This window comes from Panulirus ornatus, chromosome 24, assembly GCF_036320965.1.
Source record: "Panulirus ornatus isolate Po-2019 chromosome 24, ASM3632096v1, whole genome shotgun sequence".
NCBI lineage: Eukaryota > Metazoa > Arthropoda > Malacostraca > Decapoda > Palinuridae > Panulirus > Panulirus ornatus.
This window is the reverse complement of record NC_092247.1, coordinates 2,616,504-2,638,428: the sequence shown is the minus strand read 5'-3', so window position 1 is coordinate 2,638,428 and position 21,925 is coordinate 2,616,504. Positions and strand designations below refer to the sequence as shown.

At 47.0% G+C, this 21,925-nt stretch overlaps 1 protein-coding gene across 2 annotated transcripts in view; it reads left to right on the top strand.

Annotated features, from left to right (window-relative positions):
• The window catches only part of LOC139757011 (uncharacterized), a 34,628-nt gene extending 13,259 nt beyond the window's left edge, over positions 1-21,369 (top strand). For both annotated transcript variants that reach the window (XM_071676967.1, XM_071676968.1), the window contains exons 2-7: positions 7,777-9,898; positions 10,306-10,411; positions 14,160-14,357; positions 15,056-15,159; positions 15,760-16,062; positions 20,030-21,369. In XM_071676967.1, the coding sequence (XP_071533068.1) occupies positions 7,778-9,898; positions 10,306-10,411; positions 14,160-14,357; positions 15,056-15,159; positions 15,760-16,062; positions 20,030-20,536 (3,339 nt within the window). In that variant the 5' untranslated portion in view covers position 7,777 and the 3' untranslated portion in view covers positions 20,537-21,369. The remainder of the gene's footprint in view (positions 1-7,776; positions 9,899-10,305; positions 10,412-14,159; positions 14,358-15,055; positions 15,160-15,759; positions 16,063-20,029) is intronic.
• Positions 21,370-21,925: the final 556 nt, after the last annotated feature.

Below are 21,925 nucleotides of genomic sequence, written 5' to 3'. Positions count from 1 at the left end.
AGTGTAGGAGGCCAGGTGGGTATATGAATCTCCCCAGTGTAGGAGGCCAGGTGGGTGTATGAATCTCCCCAGTGTAGGAGGCCAAGTGGGTGTATGAATCTCACCAGTGTAGGAGGCCAGGTGGATGTACGAATCTACCCAGTGTAGGAGGCCAGGTGGGTGTGCGAATCTCCCCGGTGTAGGAGGCCAGGTGGGTGTGCGAATATCCCCGGTGTAGGAGGCCAGGTGGGTGTGCGAATATCCCTAGTGTAGGAGGCCAGGTGGATGAGTGACCTCCCCATACTAAGAGAGATGAGTTATGGATGAGTGACCGTTTAAGGCCTGGCGACCAGCTGGATGAGTGACCCTCCTGGGTATGAGGAGCCAGGTGACAGTTGAGTGTCGTGTCTAGGTCAGCGGGCCAACAAATGAGGGAACTCACGAGGTTCGACCAGGAAGATGAGTGACTAGATGGGCGAGTGAGTGACCTCCTCAGACCAGGTGGAGTGGTGACCTCCGACCCACACTACAAGACCAAGTTGGTCAGTGACCTCTTGATGTTCAGAAAGTCAGATTTTGGATGAGTGACCTCTCCAGGTTAAGGTCAAGTGGTTGTGTGACCTAAGGCGGCTAGATGACCAAGTGGGTGACTGATCCTTGGGATTATGAGGCCATGTTGATGGCTAACGTATCCCAAGAGTGGAGTGAGTGGGTATAGTGCCCAAAGTGAGGCTCGAACAAGCTAGACGTGGGAGTGAGTACATTGACCAGGTCTGGACTAAGTGCATTGCCCAGGTGCGAACGTCTGAAGCTGTGGGTAGTGGGAGTGGCAGCCTTTGCGAAAGGCGTACGTCTGAGGGATTTCTCTTAGAGGTGCTGGGCACAAGAGAGAGAGAGAGAGAGAGAGAGAGAGAGAGAGAGAGAGAGAGAGAGAGAGAGAGAGAGAGGAAAAGGTAGAATAATAGTCAAAGAACAATGTATCCTACAGCCTCAACCGTACGTGCTCCGTCATCGGTCTGTTGAACCCCTAGTGCTTACACAAACCTCTGCATTGTGTATTTTGGTCATGCCAGGCTTGCCATTACTCCCTTTCGTGCCGGTATGCACCTACTCTGAACTGATGAATAAATATATCATATTCGGTGATAAGGAGAATCAACAAATGAACCTTATTTTTGCTGTAAATCTGTCGAGAAATGATAATTCTGGTGCGTTTTCTATGTCCGTCGAGAAATGATAATTCTGGTGCGTTTTGTATTTCCGTCGAGAAATGATAATTCTGGTGCGTTTTGTATTTCCGTCGGGAAATGATAATTCTAGTGCGTTTTGTATGTCCGTCGAGAAATGATAATTCTGGTGCGTTTTGTATGTCCGTCGAGAAATGATAATTCTGGTGCGTTTTGTATGTCCGTCAAAAATGATAATTCTGGTGCGTTTTGTAAATCCGTCGAGAAATGATAATTCTGGTGCGTTTTGTAAATCCGTCGAAAAATAATCATTCTAGTGTGCGTTGGGAATTATGACACAAAGGGCCTCCTGGCATCTGAGTTAAAGGGAGGCGCCCTTGCGAGAGAGAGAGAGAGAGAGAGAGAGAGAGAGAGAGAGAGAGAGGGATTCCCATCCGACACTGGAGCTTCGAAGGTGACGGGATTACCAGGAGAAGCGCGACACTTGGCACTTGCCCCAGGCTTTGTGTATGACCTTATTTCCCTCCTCCCAAGCCCTCTCCACCCACCCTAACAAGAGTCTTCCTGGGTCGTCTTCCTTTTCGGATAGTCGCTTCCAGGGAACGTACGACAGGGATTTGCCCGGAGTGAGGTGGGGGAGAGACGGTATGATGTCCAAAAGAAAACGGGAGGGATGTGGAGGGGGGACTTGCGAGGGGCGACAGTACATGACGAGATGAGATGGGGAGGAGGAGGAGGAGCTTGATCACTCAGCAGTGGGTGGTGGGGAGAGTACTTTACTGTGAGCTGGCAGTGACGCCTCGGGTGTGCGCGAGCAGACTGTGGCCGCCGGCCACTTCTGCCACATTTAACCACAGTGGTGGGTGGCGGGGTTTATGACACGCCTCCAACACACACACACTACTACCTCCCGCCCACCACCAACGAGAAGACTCCCCCACCACTACTAACCCCCCTTTCCCCCCTAACCTCTCTCTCTCTCTCTCTCTCTCTCTCTCTCTCTCTCTCTCTCTCTCTCTCTCTCCTTCCCCCACCTCCAACCTCACCACACCAGGAAGGAGAGGAAGATTGCCCCCCTTTCCTCATCCTCCTCCCAAACGAGTGGTTTTGTGCGACGGCAATTTTGGCTGGCTGTTTTGCCGTCTTTTTCCCTCTCTTCCAGTGAACGAGAGAGAGAGAGAGAGAGAGAGAGAGAGAGAGAGAGAGAGAGAGAGAGAGAGAGAGAGAGAGAGAGATCTATGCACGTGTGGGTGTTCACATCAGTGTGGCAACAGCAACAGGTACTAGATCGGCCACAGATAATAGCGCCGATGTTACTCTCCCCGGGGCCACTCATGCCCGATAAGGTCAGTTGTTCATGTGCCGATATAGCCCGTCCGATACACTAAGGTCAGTTGTTCATGTGCCGATATAGCTCGTCCGATACGCTGAGGTCAGTTGTTCATGTCCCGATATAATCCATCCGGTACGTTAAGTTCAGCAGATGTTTATGTCCCGATAGCCCGTCTGATACGCTAAGGTCAGCAGATGTTCACGTCCCGATTACCCTTCCGATACGCTGGGGCTGAGTGGTGGAGTCTCTCTCTCTCTCTCTCTCTCCCTCTCTCTCTCTCTCTCTCTCTCTCTCTCTCATTAACTGGGGATCCGTTGGCCCCCCCTCTCTTTCTCTCTCTGATTAACTGGGGGTCTGTCGGCCTCTCTCTCTCTCTCTCTCTCTCTCTCTCTCTCTCTCTCTCTCTCTCTCTCTCTCTCTCTCTTTCTCTCTCTCTCTCTGATTAACTGGGGGTCTGTCGGCCTCTCTCTCTCTCTCTCTCATTAACTGGGGATCCGTTGGCCTCTCTCTCTCTCTCTCTCTCTCTCTCTCTCTCTCTCTCTCTTTCTCTCTCTTCTCTCTCTCTCTGATTAACTGGGGGTCTATCGGCCTCTCTCTCTCTCTCTCTCTCTCTCTCTCTCTCTCTCTCTCTCTCTCTCTCTCTCTCTCTCTCTCTCGCCGATGAACTCGAGGTCTGTCGGTGCCAGCCTGCCTGGTGCCCACAAGGAGGGGGCGGCTGGGCTGGGGAGGAGCGGGGGTTTATACACATATAGTTAACATCTGACATTCCTGATCACATTCATTGACATTTTCTTTCTATATTTTTTTTTTCTATTCATTCGAGTGACACGGAAGGTGTTGTAAGATCACTACAACACTCGTAAGTCAGAAGGGGTTGTACTTTCCTGGGCACAGCTGCTATCTACACCCTACTGACACGGAAGGTGTTGTAAGTTGGTTTTGGGCCATCACTACAACACTTGTAAGTCAGAAGGGGTTGTACTTCCCTGGGCACAGCTGCTATCTACAACCTACTGACACGGAAGGTGTTGTAAGTTGGTTTTGGGCCATCACTACAACACTTGTAAGTCACAAGGGGTTGTACTTCCCTGGGCACAGCTACTGTCGACACCCTACTGACACGGAGATGATGGTTTGGTAATGGTGTAAGTATAGAGTCAGCAGTGAGGTCTGAAGTAGTCAGAAAGTTAATGGCACCTTCGGTGTCAGCTTCAAGTGTCAGGAAGTTGCTGACACCCTCGTTGTCAGCCTTATGACTTAGGACGTGACTGGCAAATTTACCAAGTGTCAGCTGCAGGAATCAGGGAACTAATGGCAACTCTTGCGTCAGCTGCAGGAGTCAGGAAGCTACTGGCAACCTCCAGCGTCAGCTGCATGAGCGAGATGACAAGCAACCCTGGTGTCAGCTGCAGGAGTCAGGAAGTTACTGGCATCCTCCAGCGTCAGCTGCATGAGCGAGAGGACAAGCAACCCTGGTGTCAGCTGTAGGAGTCAGGAAATTACTGGCAACCTCCAGCGTCAGCTGCATGAGCGAGAGGACAAGCAACCCGGGTGTCAGCTGCAGGCGTCAGGAAATTACTGGCACGGATCTTGCACGGGTCGAGAGTGCAAGTCATGGGCTTCTTGTAAACAGACTGTCAGCACCTGACACCTGGCTGGCTGCTGGCATGACACCTATGCGTCATCCACCTCCCCCTGTCAAGTGTCATCCAGTGTTATGATCTTAAGAAATGCCATGCACAAGTCGATGAATAAACGTAAAGTGTATGTATATATATATATATATATATATATATATATATATATATATATATATATATATATATATATATATATATATCCTTGGGGATAAGGGAGAAAGAGTACTTCCCACGTATACCCTGCGTGTCGTAGAAGGCGACTAAAAGGAGAGGGAGCGGGGGGCCTGGAAATCCTCCCCTCCCGTTTTAATTTTCGAAAAGAAGGAACAAAGAAGGGGGCCAAATGAGGATATTCCCTCTAAGACTTAGTCCTCTGTTCTTAAAGCTACCTCGCTAGCGCAGGAAATGGCGAATATATACAAAAAAAGAGAGTAAATGTGAATACGAGCAATCTTATTAGGTACAGTAGGGTTGAGGGACAAGCCAATTGGGAGGTAAGTTTGAATGGAGAAAAACTGGAGAAAGTGAAGTGTTTTAGATATATGGGAGTGGATTTGGCAGCGGATGGAACCATGGAAGCGGAAGTGAATCATAAGGTGGGGGAGGGGTCGAAAATTCTGGGAACGTTGAAGAATGTGTGGAAGTCGAGAACGTTATCCTGGAAAGCAAAAATGGGTATGTTTGAAGGAATAGTGGTTCCAACAATGTTATATGATTGCGAGGTGTGGGTTATAAATAGAGTTGTGCGGAGAGGGTGGATGTGCAGGAAATGAGATGTTTGAAGACAATATGTGGTGTGCGGCGGTTTGATCGAGTAAGTACTGAAAGGGTAAGAGAGATGCGTGGTAATAAAAAGAGTGTGGTTGAGAGAGCAGAAGAGGGCGTTTTGAATTGGTTTGGTCACATGGAGAGAATGAGTGAGGAAAGATTGACCAAGAGGATATATGTGTCAGAGGTGGAGGGAACGAGGGGAAGTGGGAGACCAAATTGGAGGTGGAAAGATATATAAGATATATAAGATATATAATTTTGATTGGTCTATGGTCCATTTTTATCATTATATAAGGGCTGGAGGAAATACTGCTAGTAGAAATATAGTAAGGCACGAATTTAACATCAAAGTACTGTTGGAAAAAGTTATGAACTTGAGACGTCCACAGTTGAGGAGAGGTGTAAGATGGGGGTTGACATGGCTGGGAAAGTCCTGCATTTATAAGGTTTTTGCGCCTGGAGGTGACAGGTGGCTTGAGGAAGGAAGGACGGAGGTATTTCTAAACTTATCTAATCTTGGTGTTTGAAATTTCGGAGAGTTGCTCTTTAAGACTTTAAAATGACGAGCTAAAACCCTCGAGAGAAGTTCACTGGATGATAAGAAAACCTCAGCACTTATAATGATAACGCTGTTTCCCACGTTAGCGAGGTAGTGCCAGGAACAGACGAAGAAAAGCCGCATTCGCTCACATCCATTTTCTAGCTGTCATGTGTACTGTACCGAGACCACAGCTCCCTTATCCACAACGAAGGCTCCACAGCTTCACCATGACTTGGTTCAGTCCATGAACAGCACGTCGACTCCTGTGTATAACATAATTCCAGTTCATTCTCTCCCATGCGTACGAAGGATATATATGTATATATATATATATATATATATATATATATATATATATATATATATATATATATATATATATATATATACACACACACACACACACACACATTTACGATCATAGCCTAGCAGTAGCGCTCCCGCCTGCCATGCAGGGGTCCCGGGTTTGAGCGTGGCTGTTGGAGGTTTGAATGTACTATGAAAGTGCGCGTTCATATGCACTACATTCGTACCTCCATTGGATGATTACCCGCGACTGCGCCTGCGGTTGCGGGTGTCTGGCAGCAGCAGAGTGAGTCAGATGAGGCCCCTAACTACTGTAGTGCTTGTTATGACTGTACTGTTCATCATCGTCACCTTCTCTTGTACCCTCGTAACTCCCTTCCCTGCACAGCTCTATCCTTCAGAGAGGAGGCGTGATGCACTAAGCTGTTCATAACTGCGTGGTTTTAGGCGAATTGTTATTAATGAGGTCAGTGATTGTTTGCCTCGTCTAGAGGGTCTGTGGGACGATCATGTGAGTAGGAAGAAAGCCATTTAGACTGGCGCATCGACATGTCTAATTGGCAACAGTGTTATCATTCATGATGCCAATTGGTCGTACTGAGTACAACAACAGGTTAGGATAAGAAGGCCTCTCCAGTGAGCGTAGGTTGGTAGGCGATGCCTCTCTGCACTAGAAGTCAGATACCTTTGTTGAATGTTCCTCCTCAACACATCTTTTTCAGCTTTGATTCAGTAATGAACTGGCTACTGTTCCCCGTTACAATAGGATGGGCTGACTTGTCTTTTTACGAATGTATGTCTGACATCAGTTCGAGAGGGATTTGTATGGCCTAGCCGTCATCTAGATAACACAGATGTCCAGCAGCATCCACAAACCATAGTCCCTGAGTTAGGGGAGGATACACGTTAATGATAAGGAAGTTTGTATTGCCGGATAACATACTGTAACACCAAGGTGGTGCATGCGCAATATTGTTGGATCCAGCACCATGCATCGTCTTCTCTTCCCTTTCGCGGAGCTTCACCAAACCCCGCAAATACATCAAGTAACTGGATACTCCCCCCTTTTACATAATCCTCCCTTACACAACATGCACGGTGCAGCAGCCGAGGTCTTTGCTCACGTCTCTTTCAATTATATATCCCTCGCTCGCTCCTCCTCTAGTTTTCTCTTTTCCTATCCACTTGATCTCTTAAGAGTTGAGAATGGCTCTCCTACTGACGTGTGTGTGAGGGACCTTCTACTCTTTCCTCGCTCCACCATAGTTCGTGGCCTTGAAACAACAATTTTCCCCCAATTTGGTTTGCGCTTTTATGCCTCCGCCCATTAGAGGGGAAGGATACTGTTCTCTGTTTAGTATTTCTTTTATCCTTCCATTTAATAACACCTTTCGCTCGATACGTAGCGAAGATACCATTCGATCCGACCCGTCAGGGTGTAGTGAAGATGAGAGTGTATTGATGATGAGGGAGCAACAGAGATGAAGGCATGGTATGGCCAATGACCAATACGGTATATCAGTTTTCATATTTGTCATATTTGATTCGTTAATAGTATTCTTCTGTCGCGGAATTACGGAATTTTACTGCCTCACTCTTGATATTTTGAATGATTTTTATGTTTTTATATAAAGTTCCTTTGCAATAAATCGTACCCTTCGCTACTCCTCATAACCTCCCTTCAAATTTCAGGCATCTTTTGGAACCATATTCAAGTATGAATCGACTTTATTCTGATAGATAATTTATGAGTCGACTTTATTTTGATAGATGATTTACGTAAATAGAAAATAGTACTGGGTTTCATACCAGAGCCCTTATAGATCTCACTTATTAAAGTACCGTTATCATTTATAATTATTCACACAGCACGGGAAGGGGATTCTACATGGGCGTGTATGTTGGTGTTTATATACTACGCGTATGTATGAATTACATGTGTATGCTATGTATACGCTGTATAGTATGTATGTGCAGGTGTGTTTGTATATGGATACTAATGGCATGTCTGGTCGGCAGGATGGGGTACCTGCCGTGTCCCGTGTGTGAGCGGGAGTCGCTGGCGAACGTGAGCGACCTGCAGCTGCGTGTGGCCACCGCCCTAACCCGGCCCTTGCCCTGCCCCATCTGCAGCGCCTCCGTCAGTGGCCTGCAGGCCTTCCACCATCACCTGGCGGCACACTTGCCCGCCCAGCACATGCAGTACTCGGAGGCGGGCACGCCCACAGCGTCCCTCAGCGGGCCTGCCTATCCTCCCGCCAGCTCCCCCGAGGCCATTCCTATGCTCGAACGTCTGGAGATTAACGACGGTAGGACCTCGCCCCACAGCCCAGCCTCCCTCACCAGACCACTGCCGGAGTCGAGGGAGTCGACCGTAGACCGGATGACGGGCGTGGCTACAGCCAGTAACGGGAAAGTGCAGCCGGAACCCAGTCCCACCCACGCCCCCGACCACACGCCCACACAGCCCCAGAACTGTGACCTCTGCGGGCTTGTCTTCTCCTCCGAACATTTCTTAAAGATTCACAAGGACATTATCCACACTAGGGGCAACTTCTTCGACGTTACTTGTAAACTGTGTAAAAAGAAGTTCAAGGACTTCGAAGCTTACAGAAACCACGTTCGTGAAGACCACAGCGACCGGCGATACATGTGTGACCAGTGTCCAAAGACGTTCAAGATGAAGGGCAGTCTGCTGGTGCACACGCGTATGTTCCACGACCCAGCCTCCCCTGGCACCTGCCACGTCTGTAAGAAGACCTTCACCACCAAGGCCAGGAAGGAGCTGCATGAGAAGCGTTACCACGGCATTGGCATCGAACGCCTACCGTCGGGGAAGACGTCTCCGCCTTCCCCTTCTGGCAAACAGCAGAAGACCAAAAACTCGACCCTGGGGGACGCCAAGAACTGGCTGGAGACGTTGATGAACGAAAACAAAACTACGACGGAAGCGGGTAGTGGGCAGCGTGACCCATCGAGCCAGCAACATCATTTACCCCACTCGCTCCAACAGCAGCCCGAGTCGCCTCCACAGTACTCACCCTCGCAAACAGTTAAACACAAGCCAGAGCAGAGCACCACTGCGCAATACCCGTCACAGCACCAGTGCATGACTCCACAACAGAGCCAGCAGCATCAAAACACGGAGCAGCTCCAGTCGAAGGAACACACGCAACAGCAGCCAGCACCTATGCAGCACTCGCTCTTCGAGGCACAACAGCTCAGCAAGCTGCAACCGAAAGAAGCCCCGGACCAAAATAGCTGGGGACAAGACGTACAGCCGTACATGAGTCCTCAGGATAAGACACCCTCCCAGCCTCACAGGTCACCTTCAGAGATGTACTTCCCGCCGTATAAAAACAACATCGTTTTTCCGTGTCAGATGCTGCAGCCGAACGTCGGTCGTCCGCGACTCGAGTATGGCGAGCTCAAAGAGGAGAAGAAAGTGTCCGTTTCGCCGCACGCTTCGGTAGCCGAGGCAGCAGCTGTCGGGCGGATGGTGGGCGGGACGCACTCACAAAACAGCCCCGTGGCCGTCGTGTCGCCACAGCCTCATAAAGCCGAGACTCCTCCCGCAAACAACCACGCCCAAGAAGCCTTGCACACCCACACCGACATGAGACGCAATAGCTTCCCTCTCGTGAACTTCAATAAGCTGGGAATTCCTCCGGGCGACCCAGGGCGTCTCCATTCGGGCAACTACATTAACGAGCTCTCTCTGGCGGGGCCTGAGGGCGTCTCGCTGCCGAGTGGGCAAGCGCTGGGCATCCCTGGGCTAGGGGACAAGATACAGAGCACCCTGGCCGTGTCGCAGCAACTAGTGTATCAGCACTGCCACAGCAACATCATGCCCAGTCTGAGCCAGAGTGTGGCCCTGCTTGGCACCGACAGTAAGGCGGGGTTGCGAGTGCCGCCCCTCCTCATACCCACGACCCTCTACCCGACGGAGAAGATGAAGGAGTCTCCCGAGAGTCCCGTCCAGATGGATGTGCAGAAGGAGGCGGTGACGTGCGAAGTACGGCCCATAACGGAGGGGGATGGGTCAGAGAGCGCGCAAGAGCCCCGACAGGAGAAACGAAGCGACCAGGGACGTCCTCAGCGTCAAGCAGCTCCCACCGGCAACAACAGCCTCTCCAGGAAGGTCAGTGACCCTGACGCAAGTGTTCATAGGTTCACACACACACACACACACACACACACACACACACACACACACAGTTAAGAGAAGGGGCAACACGAGTGTCCAACCCTCTCCCAGTAATATGCAATTATCAATCACATATCTCATCCACAGCCAAATATCATTGCTAGAACCTATATGAGACACTGAACATTCAACACACACACACACACACACACACACCCACCCACCCACTCACACACACACACACCCACCCACCCACACACACACACACACACACACCTACACACATTGTGTGTAAGCAAGAGAGAGAGAGAGAGAGAGAGAGAGAGAGAGAGAGAGAGAGAGAGAGAGAGAGAGAGAGAGAGAGAGAGAGGCATGTAGATCAGCTTTCTTTCTACCTGCAGGACAGTGGGAACGGGAAGGCAGACAACAAGCAGTGGGAGTGTGAGGTCTGTAGGAAGTCCTTCACGACCAAGTATTTCCTGAAGAAACACAAGCGTCTTCACACAGGTTAGTGGTCACCGCCCATGACCCTCACTTGGCCTCTGTAGCTATTACTCACTTCATGACCTCTGTGTTAATTCTACCTCTGACTCTTGACTTTTACATCACACACACACACACACACACACACATACACACACATACACACACACACACACACACACACATATATATATATATATATATATATATATATATATATATATATATATATATATATATATATATATATATTCCCACGAGTCCACGGGGATATCAAACAAAATTCCCAAGTGCACTTTCGTGTTCCCAAGTGCACTTTCGTGCAATAATCACATCATCAGGGGTAGATACAAGAGAGATATATAGCAGTCAGTTGACATACAACGAAACGACGTAGCTAGGACGCCATTTGGTAAACAAGTGACTACCCCAATGGAGGTCGGGTGCGTTCAAGTCTGGCAACATGCGTATCAAAGATCTATTAATTGTGGGCGAAGTGAGACAAACACTTCAAAACAGACGTAGCCTTACGTTCACTGGAGATAAGACAAAGGAGTCTTTCCTCCACCCTGATCAAACTGGACAAAATGAGAGAGGAAGAGGAAGGAAATACAAGTAGGTGTATGTTAGGAAAAAGGTTGAACACGGGCCTCACTACTTCAGCATTGGCATTAAGGACGCCAGTAATGCAGTGGCAGATTTGAAATAGGACATCAGATTTACAATAGGACATCAAATTTGAAATAGGACATCAGATTTGAAGTAGGACATTAGATTAGAAGTAGGACATCATATTTGAAATAGGACATCGGATTTAGAATAGGACATCAAATTTAAAATAGGACATCAGATTTGAAGTAGGACATCAGATTTGAAATAGGACATCAGACTTGAAACAGGACATCAGATTTGAAATAGGACATCAGATTTGAAGTAGGACATCAGATTTGAAATAGGACATCAGACTTGAAACAGGACATCAGATTTGAAATAAGACATCAGATTTAGAATAGGACATCAGATTTGAAGTTGGACATCAGATTTGAAGTAGGACATCAGATTTGAAACAGGACATTAGCTTTGAAATAGGACATCGGATTTGAAATAAAACATTAGATCTAAAATGGGACATCAGATTTGAAATAGGATATCAGATTTGAAATAGGACATCAGATTCGAAATTGGACATCAGATTTGAAATAAGATATCAGATTTGAAATAGGACATCAGATTCGAAATAGGACATCGGATTCGAAATGGGACATCAGATTTGAAATAGGACACAATCAGATTTGAAATAGGACATCAGATTCGAAATAGGACATTGGATTCGAAATAGGACATCAGATTTGAAATAGGACACAATCAGATTTGAAACAGGACATCAGATTTGAAATAGGACATCAAATTTGAAATAGACCATCGGATTCGAAATAGGACATCAGATTTGAAATAGGACATCAGACTTGAAACAGGACATCAAATTTGAAATAGGGCGTCAGATTCGAAATAGGACATCAGATTTGAAATAGGACATCAAACTTGAAACAGGACATCAGATTTGAAATAGGACATCAGATTTGAAGTAAGACATCAGATTTGAAGTTGGAAATCAGATTTGAAATAGGACATCAGTTTCGAAATAGAACATCAGATTTGTAATAGGACATCAGATTTGAAATAGACCATCGGATTTGAAACAGGACATCGGATTTGAAATAAGACTTTAGATTTAGAATAGGACATCAGATTTGAAGTAGGACATTACAATTGAAATAGACCATCAAATTTGTGCCCGTAACCCCGGCTTCTTTATCATGCACCCCCATGCTCATCCTGTGAGCGGTAGCGCAAAAAGGATTACGAGGGTCACATAGGCCTATTGTCAGCCCTCCAGTGGGCTGATATTATTACATACATCATACCTACTTAGCCACCTTAAAAAAACTAATATATTTATTTATATATTTATTTTGCTTTGTCGCTGTCACCCGCGAATGCGAGGTAGCGCAAGGAAACAGACGAAAGAAATGGCCCAACCCTCCCCCATACACATGTATATACATACACGTCCACACACGCAAATATACATGCCTATACATCTCAATGTACACACACACACACATATATATATATATATATATATATATATATATATATATATATATATATATATATATATATATATACACACACAGACATATACATATATATACACTGCAATCTCCACCTTTTTCTTTTGGCATGTCAGGTTGTAAAACACAATCACGTAAAGTGAACACGTAGGCAAATTCAATTTCTTTTGGCATGTCAGGTTGTAAAACACAATCACGTAAAGTGAACTCGTAGGCAAATTCGTTTTCTTTTGGCATGTCAGGTTGTAAAAAACAATCACGTAAAGTGAACACGTATGCAAATTCATTTTCTTTTGGCATGTCAGGTTGTAAAACACAATCACGTAAAGTGAACACGTATGCAAATTCATTTTCTTTTGGCATGTCAGGTTGTAAAACACAATCACGTAAAGTGAACACGTAGGCAAATTCATTTTCTTTTGGCATGTCAGGTTGTAAAACACAATCACGTAAAGTGAACACGTATGCAAATTCATTTTCTTTTGGCATGTCAGGTTGTAAAACACAATCACGTAAAGTGAACACGTAGGCAAATTCATTTTCTTTTGGCATGTCAGGTTGTAAAACACAATCACGTAAAGTGAACACGTAGGCAAATTCATTTTCTTTTGGCATGTCAGGTTGTAAAACACAATCACGTAAAGTGAACACGTATGTAAATTCATTTTCTTTTGGCATGTCAGGTTGTAAAACACAATCACGTAAAGTGAACTCGTATGCAAATTCATTTTCTTTTGGCATGTCAGGTTGTAAAACACAATCACGTAAAGTGAACACGTATGTAAATTCATTTTCTTTTGGCATGTCAGGTTGTAAAACACAATCACGTAAAGTGAACACGTATGTAAATTCATTTTCTTTTGGCATGTCAGGTTGTAAAACACAATCACGTAAAGTGAACACGTAGGCAAATTCATTTTCTTTTGGCATGTCAGGTTGTAAAACACAATCACGTAAAGTGAACACGTATGTAAATTCATTTTCTTTTGGCATGTCAGGTTGTAAAACACAATCACGTAAAGTGAACTCGTATGCAAATTCATTTTCTTTTGGCATGTCAGGTTGTAAAACACAATCACGTAAAGTGAACACGTATGTAAATTCATTTTCTTTTGGCATGTCAGGTTGTAAAACACAGTCTTCTTCTTGTCGATGACCCGGTGTTAACACTTTAGTTAAAGGCTAAGTTTAACATTGCTCGATGCCCCAGTCTGGCCTGCTCCTCCCGTCTGTTCTGTTCCTCCCCGCCTGATCGGTTCCTCCCGCTTGTTCTGTTCCTTCCGCCTGACCTGCGTCTTCTACTGTCTGACCTTTTCCTCCCGCCTGTTCTGTTCCTCCCGTCTGACCTGCGTCTCCTCCCGTCTAACCTGTTCCTCCTGCCTGATCTGGTCCTCTCGTCTGACCTGCTCCTCCTGCTTGATCTGTTCCTCCTGTCTGTTCTGTTCCTTCCTTCTGACCTGCGTCTCCTCCCGCCTGATCTGTTCTTCCATCCTGATCTGCTCCTCCAGCCTAACTTGCGCCTCCTACCGCCTGACCTGCGCCTCCTCCCGTATGACCTGTTCCTCCCACTTGACCTGCGTCTCCTCTTGCCTGATCTGTTCCTCCTCCCGCCTGACCTGCGCCTCCTACCGCCGCAGGGGAGACGCCCTACGCGTGCGCCGAGTGTGGCAAGACCTTCACCTTCCAGCAGAGCTACCACAAGCACATCCTCTACCACTCCGATGACAAGCCCCACCAGTGCTCCTACTGCGGCCGGGCCTTCAAGGAGATGTCTACGCTCCACAACCACGTCCGGATCCACACGGGGGAGAAGCCCTTCGTGTGTGAGACATGCGGTGAGTCCCTTAACAGTGTGGCGCTCTGTGGGGGGTTGACATCGGAGTTGACTTCGCTCTTGGCCTCCAACTAGCCCCAATGCTGAAGCTAGGTGTATGCTAATTCTTACGTGTAGTTGTTGTATGTAATGATGGCACAAAAGTACACTCGCTCTAATAATACAAAAACAAATAATAATTAATAATAATAATAATAATCGGATAACTTTGATTTATTTATTTATTTATTTTCTCTAAGAATACTGTATACTTACGTTGATTTTGTTTTGCAGAGTCAAATACTAAATTAAGCTGCGTTCAAGTGACTAAATCAAGGTACATTAGCTTCTTTCCTGCAGCTATTTTTTTTTCTTCTCTCTGGGTGACTGAATCGTCATGCACAACCTTACCATAATACATCAGTAAGAGAGAGAGAGAGAGAGAGAGAGAGAGAGAGAGAGAGAGAGAGAGAGAGAGAGAGAGAGGGGCAACAGGGGAGAAGAAGAGGGTTGATAAAAGAGAGAGAGAGAGAGAGAGAGAGAGAGAGAGAGAGAGAGAGAGAGAGAGAGAGAGAGAGAGATGAGAGAGGAGAGAGGGACATGTTGTCAGTACGCGTCATGAGGCCCTGCACACTAGCCTCGGCCAGCGTGCCAGGTGGAGGGTGGTGGGTGGGCGCGTGCCGTCCTCGGCCGGGTGTAACCAGAGGTGTGTGTCGGCAGGTAAGGCGTTCCGGCAGCGAGTGTCATACTTGGTGCATCAAAGGATCCACACCGGCGTCATGCCCTACACCTGTGACGTCTGCGGCAGGTCCTTCAGGTACAAGGTGGGTTTGCAAGACGACCCCCGCCTTCCTCTTCCTCCTCCCTCCTCCTCCTCCTCCTCCTCTCACGGCGGCGGCAGAAGAGGTGTTTTGGGGGAGGGGGTTGGTGGTGGTTTTGGCTGGTGTTGGGGTGAGGAAGAGAGGATCTCGCTGCTTGCTAACTCTGGAGACGCTGCTCGACCACGGTCTAACGAAGACACGCGTTCACATCTCCTGCTGAATTTTCAGCCTTCATAATGCTTCAGTATAATCTATTCTTTTTTCCCTCCCTCCCCCCTGTTTCATTTCTTACTTTATATATCCTTAAGTTCTGGCAATTATTTATGATTTATTTCCCGTCTATCATTAATCGATTCATCTTGAGGATCTTTCCATAAGCCAGCATTTTAACACACGACAGGACTAAGACACTGTCATAGAAACCTCGAGTTCTTTTGAACAATATATGAATTATAAGAACTTGTCCATATACCTATATGATCTGACTATACTCTTGTTTGACTGAGGTTCATATATATATATAATCATATAAGAGAAGCTTATAGGAACAAGTTATATATATATTTTTACTGAGACGTGTGACAAACTGGTTCTCCTCTGCAGGTGAGTCTTCGGTCACACAAGTGTGAGCCGGGCATAGCAGCAGCGACGTCTGGCGGCAACGCTCCTCCACCTGCACGGAGAGATGGCGAGGGACGCGCCTACCCCAGTAAGAACGGCACTGGCAGTGGCAGCAGTTCCCCTCCTGCCACACCCGGCGTGGCCACCACACCCGGCGTGGCCACTACACCCGGCGTGGCCACGACACCCGGCGTGGCTACACCCCCCAGCGTGGCCACCACACCCAGCGTGGCCACCACACCCCCACACCTGCCCCACATAGCGACGTCTGGAGCACCCCCGACGGTAAGTACCACCAGCACCCGACCCTCCTCTCCCTCCACGTACAGAGTATCGAACTCAGTCACTGACTGGGTATGGTGGTCTGACCTTTGACCCTAACCCACGAAGGTCAGGTTCAATAGTCAGGTCATCATACACAAGAGATTAAGACTGTCTTTAGCTGGCTTGTAAGAGTTCACTGTTACCACAAGTAGGGTTTATATAGACCAGGTGATCAGACTTGTAGTTTACAGGTCCACACCTCCCACACACACACACACACACACACCCTAGTATTCTATGCCTCACCCTCACTTTTGAAACAGGCCGCTGTGGCCCACACAGCCCATACATTTCCTGACGTGAGCCGGGCGGGAAAGATGTTCACCTCGATTCTCGTATGTTATAAATCATCTGGTGTTCGTACGCTGTAAGGGCCTCGCTCTGGCAGCCCTCCGGCATTCACACTGGTGTGTGTGTGTGTGTGTGTGTGTGTGTGTGTGTAATGTACTGTACCAGATGAGGCGAGGGAATTTCTTCACCTTTTCTTTTTAAGTGGCTGAATACGTCGACCACCTGAAGAGAATGGGATCACATGGCTTCCTTCTTGTTCATTAGATTCCCTAATGATCCGTTGGCTCTCCTATTCAGCCACAGACGACCTTACTGTCGAAGGAATTATCTTACGATAGTGCTTGACAAAGGCGAAAAGGGAGAGGGTTCTTGTAGACCTCCCTAGGGAACAATTACGTTATGGAGTATTCAGTGTAGTGCAGAAATGTAATCACTCATGGCAATACAAAAGAAGAAGGCAATTACATTATGAAGTATTCCGTGTAGTGCAGAAATGTAATCACTCATGGCAATACTAAAGAAGAAGGCAATTACATTATGGAGTATTCCGTGTAGTGCAGAAATGTAATCATTCATGGCAATACTAAAGAAGAAGGCAATTACATTATGGAGTATTCCGTGTAGTGCAGAAATGTAATCATTCATGGCAATACTAAAGAAGAAGGCAATTACATTATGGAGTATTCCGTGTAGTGCAGAAATGTAATCATTCATGGCAATACTAAAGAAGAAGGCTTGAGCACCTGCTCCTAAATGGAGGAGCATTTGCAGTACCTTACAGTGTAGGTACTACCACAATATTACCTCTATCGAGGGGCCTGTGCGTGTGTGTGTGCGTGTTCCCTCCAGGTTAGCGAATTTGCCAGTATCGAACTCCTTGAGTAGCGTCTATGTGGACACTGGCGAGGTCTTGAGGTCCCTTTCCTTGCGTACTAGCTAGTGGCTATAAGATGTAACTATAAAGTGAAGAACTGAACATGTACCTCAACCTTATCACTGCTAAAACAGGAACATCTGACTATCAAGTGGCTCTCGGGTCATTTCCTCGAGGTGTAGAAGGGGCATCACCTCTCAGTGCTTGAGTACTGGAAGAACCAGCAACGTCTTTTGTTACCGTGACTTGGTAACATAACATGAAACAGTAACGCTCTGCTCAAACACCTGAAGACTGATTCACATATAAAACACTTTATCACAACTTGGTCCAATTATTTTTCGTCTTTCGTGAACGGGAGGACTGAACGCATCTGCGCGCTCCCTGGATTCGTGTTCTTGACATCTCACTATATGTTAATCATTCACCTCTAAGGTGCCCAGAGATTCGAACCTGTGTCAAACAATTCTGTGGCGCACATACATGAATAGTTTACATCAATGTCGTGTGATAGTATGACAAATCTTTACCATGTAATACTTGTTTATCAATGTCCAATGGCCGAATCCGTTTTAAAAGGATGTGAAATCATTTCTGCTCCTACTCCACCTGCTTTTCAGCGAATGGAACAACACCCTCTCTGCATAATGGTGAAAAGAATATGTTGACATTGGGGTATATGCAAAGGTCAGGGACAGAAAGATTCTGGGCCCAGTTCACTACTAATAGGTAATGTTAGACGAGTCTCTTAATGCTGTACAAGTATTCCCCAGGTAAAGATGTTGCCCAGAAGCGCGGCACATTGTAAACAATACCATGGCTCATAGATCATTAGTGGAAACACAGTTTTATGGTCGGCGGTGATGACGGCACTGCAAGGCCTTTTTCTAACTGATCCTCCCATAGTTTCCACCCTCTGCTTCCCGGCGCGAAATATCAGGGCAAGCGACTGGACGAACGGAATCGAACTCTGTGTCCTCAAACTGTAGGTTTATGAACTTATAAATCATGACAAGTTCCAGAACACTAGAGCGATCCGCTCTTGTTTTATGGTGAGGCCGATACGTGTATATATATATATAAGGAAAAAAAAACCTTGCAATCAACGTGGTGTAATGTATGTGTTGACGGAGATGACTGGGCGGAGGTGATTTACGGGGGCGTCTACACCTGAGTTGCCATTGAAAATACGCTTGGCTTGCGTCTGTTCGAGGTGTGGTATAATTCACGACGTGTGGGGGGGTTATAATTGGGGCATTACGTGGACCTACTGAAACGCACTGCGTCAGGAGATGTATAATGATGAGCCCAAGTTTCCTGAGGGAGATGGATCTACTGAGGACGACCATGTGTGACCCGTGTCCACGACGGTAGATACGATCCTTGAATGTGATGGTCTGGCCTTCTAGATTGGTTCTTAAAGCTCCAGGTCAAAGGTCACAGCAGCATGGGTCGTACCTTAGTCGTCCTGGGGCGGGAGCACCAGAGGATTACACTCAAGCACGGCGGTTAAGATGGTCATAGTAAGTTTGTTTGTGGGCGACGAGAGGCTGGTCGGGGTGGGGTCTGGGCAACACCGCTGTGAGTCTGCTTCGCAACCACGAGACCTAAGTAGGTGGCGGGTGCTTCTTTCGTCTCTGCCTGGCGGTGGCGGAAGTCAAGTCTGAAGTCAAGGACACAAACACAGCTCAGTTCAGTCAGCTCTCTTATCAGTTTCAGAGAGAGAGAGAGAGAGAGAGAGAGAGAGAGAGAGAGAGAGAGAGAGAGAGAGAGAGAGAGGTGTATTGACTAATTTCTGTGTGGATCACTCGATTCCTGTACCAGTGGTGAGGTAATTTCCGTCAGATCACACTGTCTCTTGTCTCTGGTATAGCACTGTTTACATCTCCCCCTCCCTACTGCCCAAGTCTGGAGATGAGACAGTGAAACAATGTGGTACTTACAACTGATTCGTAAGATCATATCAACCCGGACCAATGACCTTATCTCAACAAGCAATTAGTACGTTCCCTTGTTTAAGGAGGCCTTCACCTCACCTCTGAGAACCTAACTCACATATATACAACCCATATATACGGAGGCTGACCCAGTTTTCTACTATATCTGGGTACTTGAAACATGTCGCCCTCTGCCCACCTTTGCGACTTGCCTCGCACTCACCTTTGTATGTATCTGATGGTTCACTCTGTTCAGTGTTTGTGATTTGTCTTGCTCTTGACTGTGGGATGGTAGGGAGCTCAAGATCACCTTGTGACTCCAAGGCAAAATATAGTCCCTTGAGCACGACGGTACGACCCTTGAGCACGACGGGACGACCCTTGAGCACGACGGGACGACCCTTGAGCACGACGGTATGACCCTTGAGTACGATGAGACGACCTTTTATCCTTAAAACGACTCGTAAGGGCCAGATGAAAGGCCAGGCCATCGTATCCAAAATTCGTACTCTCGTGCACAAGGGACGTCCCATCCTATACAAGGGGATAATAAACATTCGCCTTTGATATGTGTTAAAACAACTTTGAACGTACGGTTCCTTGGTGATGCGTCTAAGCCAAACTTAGATTTAAGGGAGGAGCGCGTCTACATCCCAAGGGAAATTTAAGACACATCAATTCCTAGTTTCATCAGTTCTTAGTTAGAATCACTGATCATCTGAAAGTTAGGTTTCTAACATTTTCGCATCAAACGCTTTCCATTTTTATGCTAAAATCGCCCTGTTTCAAGATGCCGTTGAAATTACATTATTCTATTCCCTCACAGGTCGGAGTGGTGACCCCAAACTGTGGTGGCGTCATGAACAGCCGGGGTAGCGAGGACGTCGGGGGCGGGTCCCCCATGCTGGTGGTGGGGTCGTCAGACGAGGCCAACCAGTCCGCCCTCACCGCAAGCCCCCACCACCCACAGGAAGTGACCAACATGGGCGGCAGAATGAAGACGCCCCTGGAGACGATCGACCTGGCAGCGATCTCTTGCGAGAGCCTGAGCGTCCCACAGGACGGCAAACGCTCTCCCCACAAGACGAAATCCGCGTCGCAGGGGGCCAGGTCCTCCTCCTCCGGCAGCGGGGGGTCATCCCAGGCATGCCAGGACCCTCTTTCCATGGCCTTCCTACACGCCCTGGTCGATCCCCAGCAGAGCCGCATGCAGGGAGAGTGCCGACCCCATGTGTCCGGACCCCAAGACACACTGCCCTTCCCCAGCTTGTCCCCAGGGGCCATGGACACAGACATGGACCACGATAGTTTCCTTACTAACCTCTTGATGTGAACAGTCAATCTCCTTAGCTCAAGATAGCCATTAACAAAGGTACATAGCCATTAACAAGGTACATAGCCATTAACAAGGTACAAATTAATATATTTCTCCCGTTTATGATGTAAGCAACCACTGTGTATATGTCTGTTTGTAACTCACAGTCCGAGACAGGTGACAGTAACGAGACAAAGACACACACACACACACACACACACACACACACACACACACACACACACACATCTTGACAGTACAAGACACGATACGTCATTAGGCATCTCTCCTCGAAACCGTGAATATCCCATTCTAAACGATCCTTCTTTAAGTCCACTTGGGTTTTTAAAACATAACGAAGCATAGCAGAACCTTTTTTTTTACTTACTGGAAAGTTACAGTGGCATTAGAATGTCTTCGAATTTTCCGAAACACAGATTAGAAGCGAAACTTATGTAATCATACCATTAACATTACTGTGATAGGGGAACTATTGTTTTTGTAAAGGATCTTTCTATGTGATGGGGACATTGAGGTGGTAACATGAGCGTTGAGGAAGGTCGCTTTGGTAAGGAGACGTGCGGAGGTATGCTAGAATCTGTGGAGGGATATGGTGGGGCTTAGAGCTAGCAGAAGGGTAAAACATTTCGACGGGGAAACGTATTGGGGGAACACCTGGAGGTGGCAGAAGACGTGTAAAGTACTGAAGAGACGCTTGGAAGACAATGGGAAGAGATAAGACCTCTAGTGAGATAATGAAGAGTTACGTCGAAGTCAAATGTAAGGCAGTGGAGAGATGTACTAATATACAATGAGAGCTAACGTGGTGATAGAGGGTTGAAAGATATATATATATATATATATATATATATATATATATATATATATATATATATATATATATATATATATATATATATAACACGTTAAGTCAGATATAAGGGAGTAGACAGATGCACTGAGATGAAGTGGAAGATGAAAATGACGTGAGAGGCAGTAAGAAGATGTAAAGTAACTTTAGCCGTAGATGAATACATGGAAGAACGTGAGATGTAGTGATAAATGAGTGGAAGTCAAGCGAGAAGTTACGGCCGGACGTAGACTCACTTGGAAAGTGGTCTAGACATACTTAGAGGCAGCCAAGAGGCAGTTAAGAGATGCTCGAAGGTGGACTAAAGAAAACGAAGGTAGGGATGACGGATGGTGAGAGGCAAGGGTGAAACGCAGTCATGTGAGGGGCAGTGGAGAGGCATGAGGTCAAGGAAAAGGCAATGGAGAGGCATGAGGTCGTCAGAGGCAGTGGAGAGGCATGAGTTCGAGTCAGAGGCAGTGGAGAGGCATGAGGTCAAGTAAGAGGCAGTGGAGAGGCATGAGGACACGTAAGAGGCAGTGGAGAGGTATAAGGCA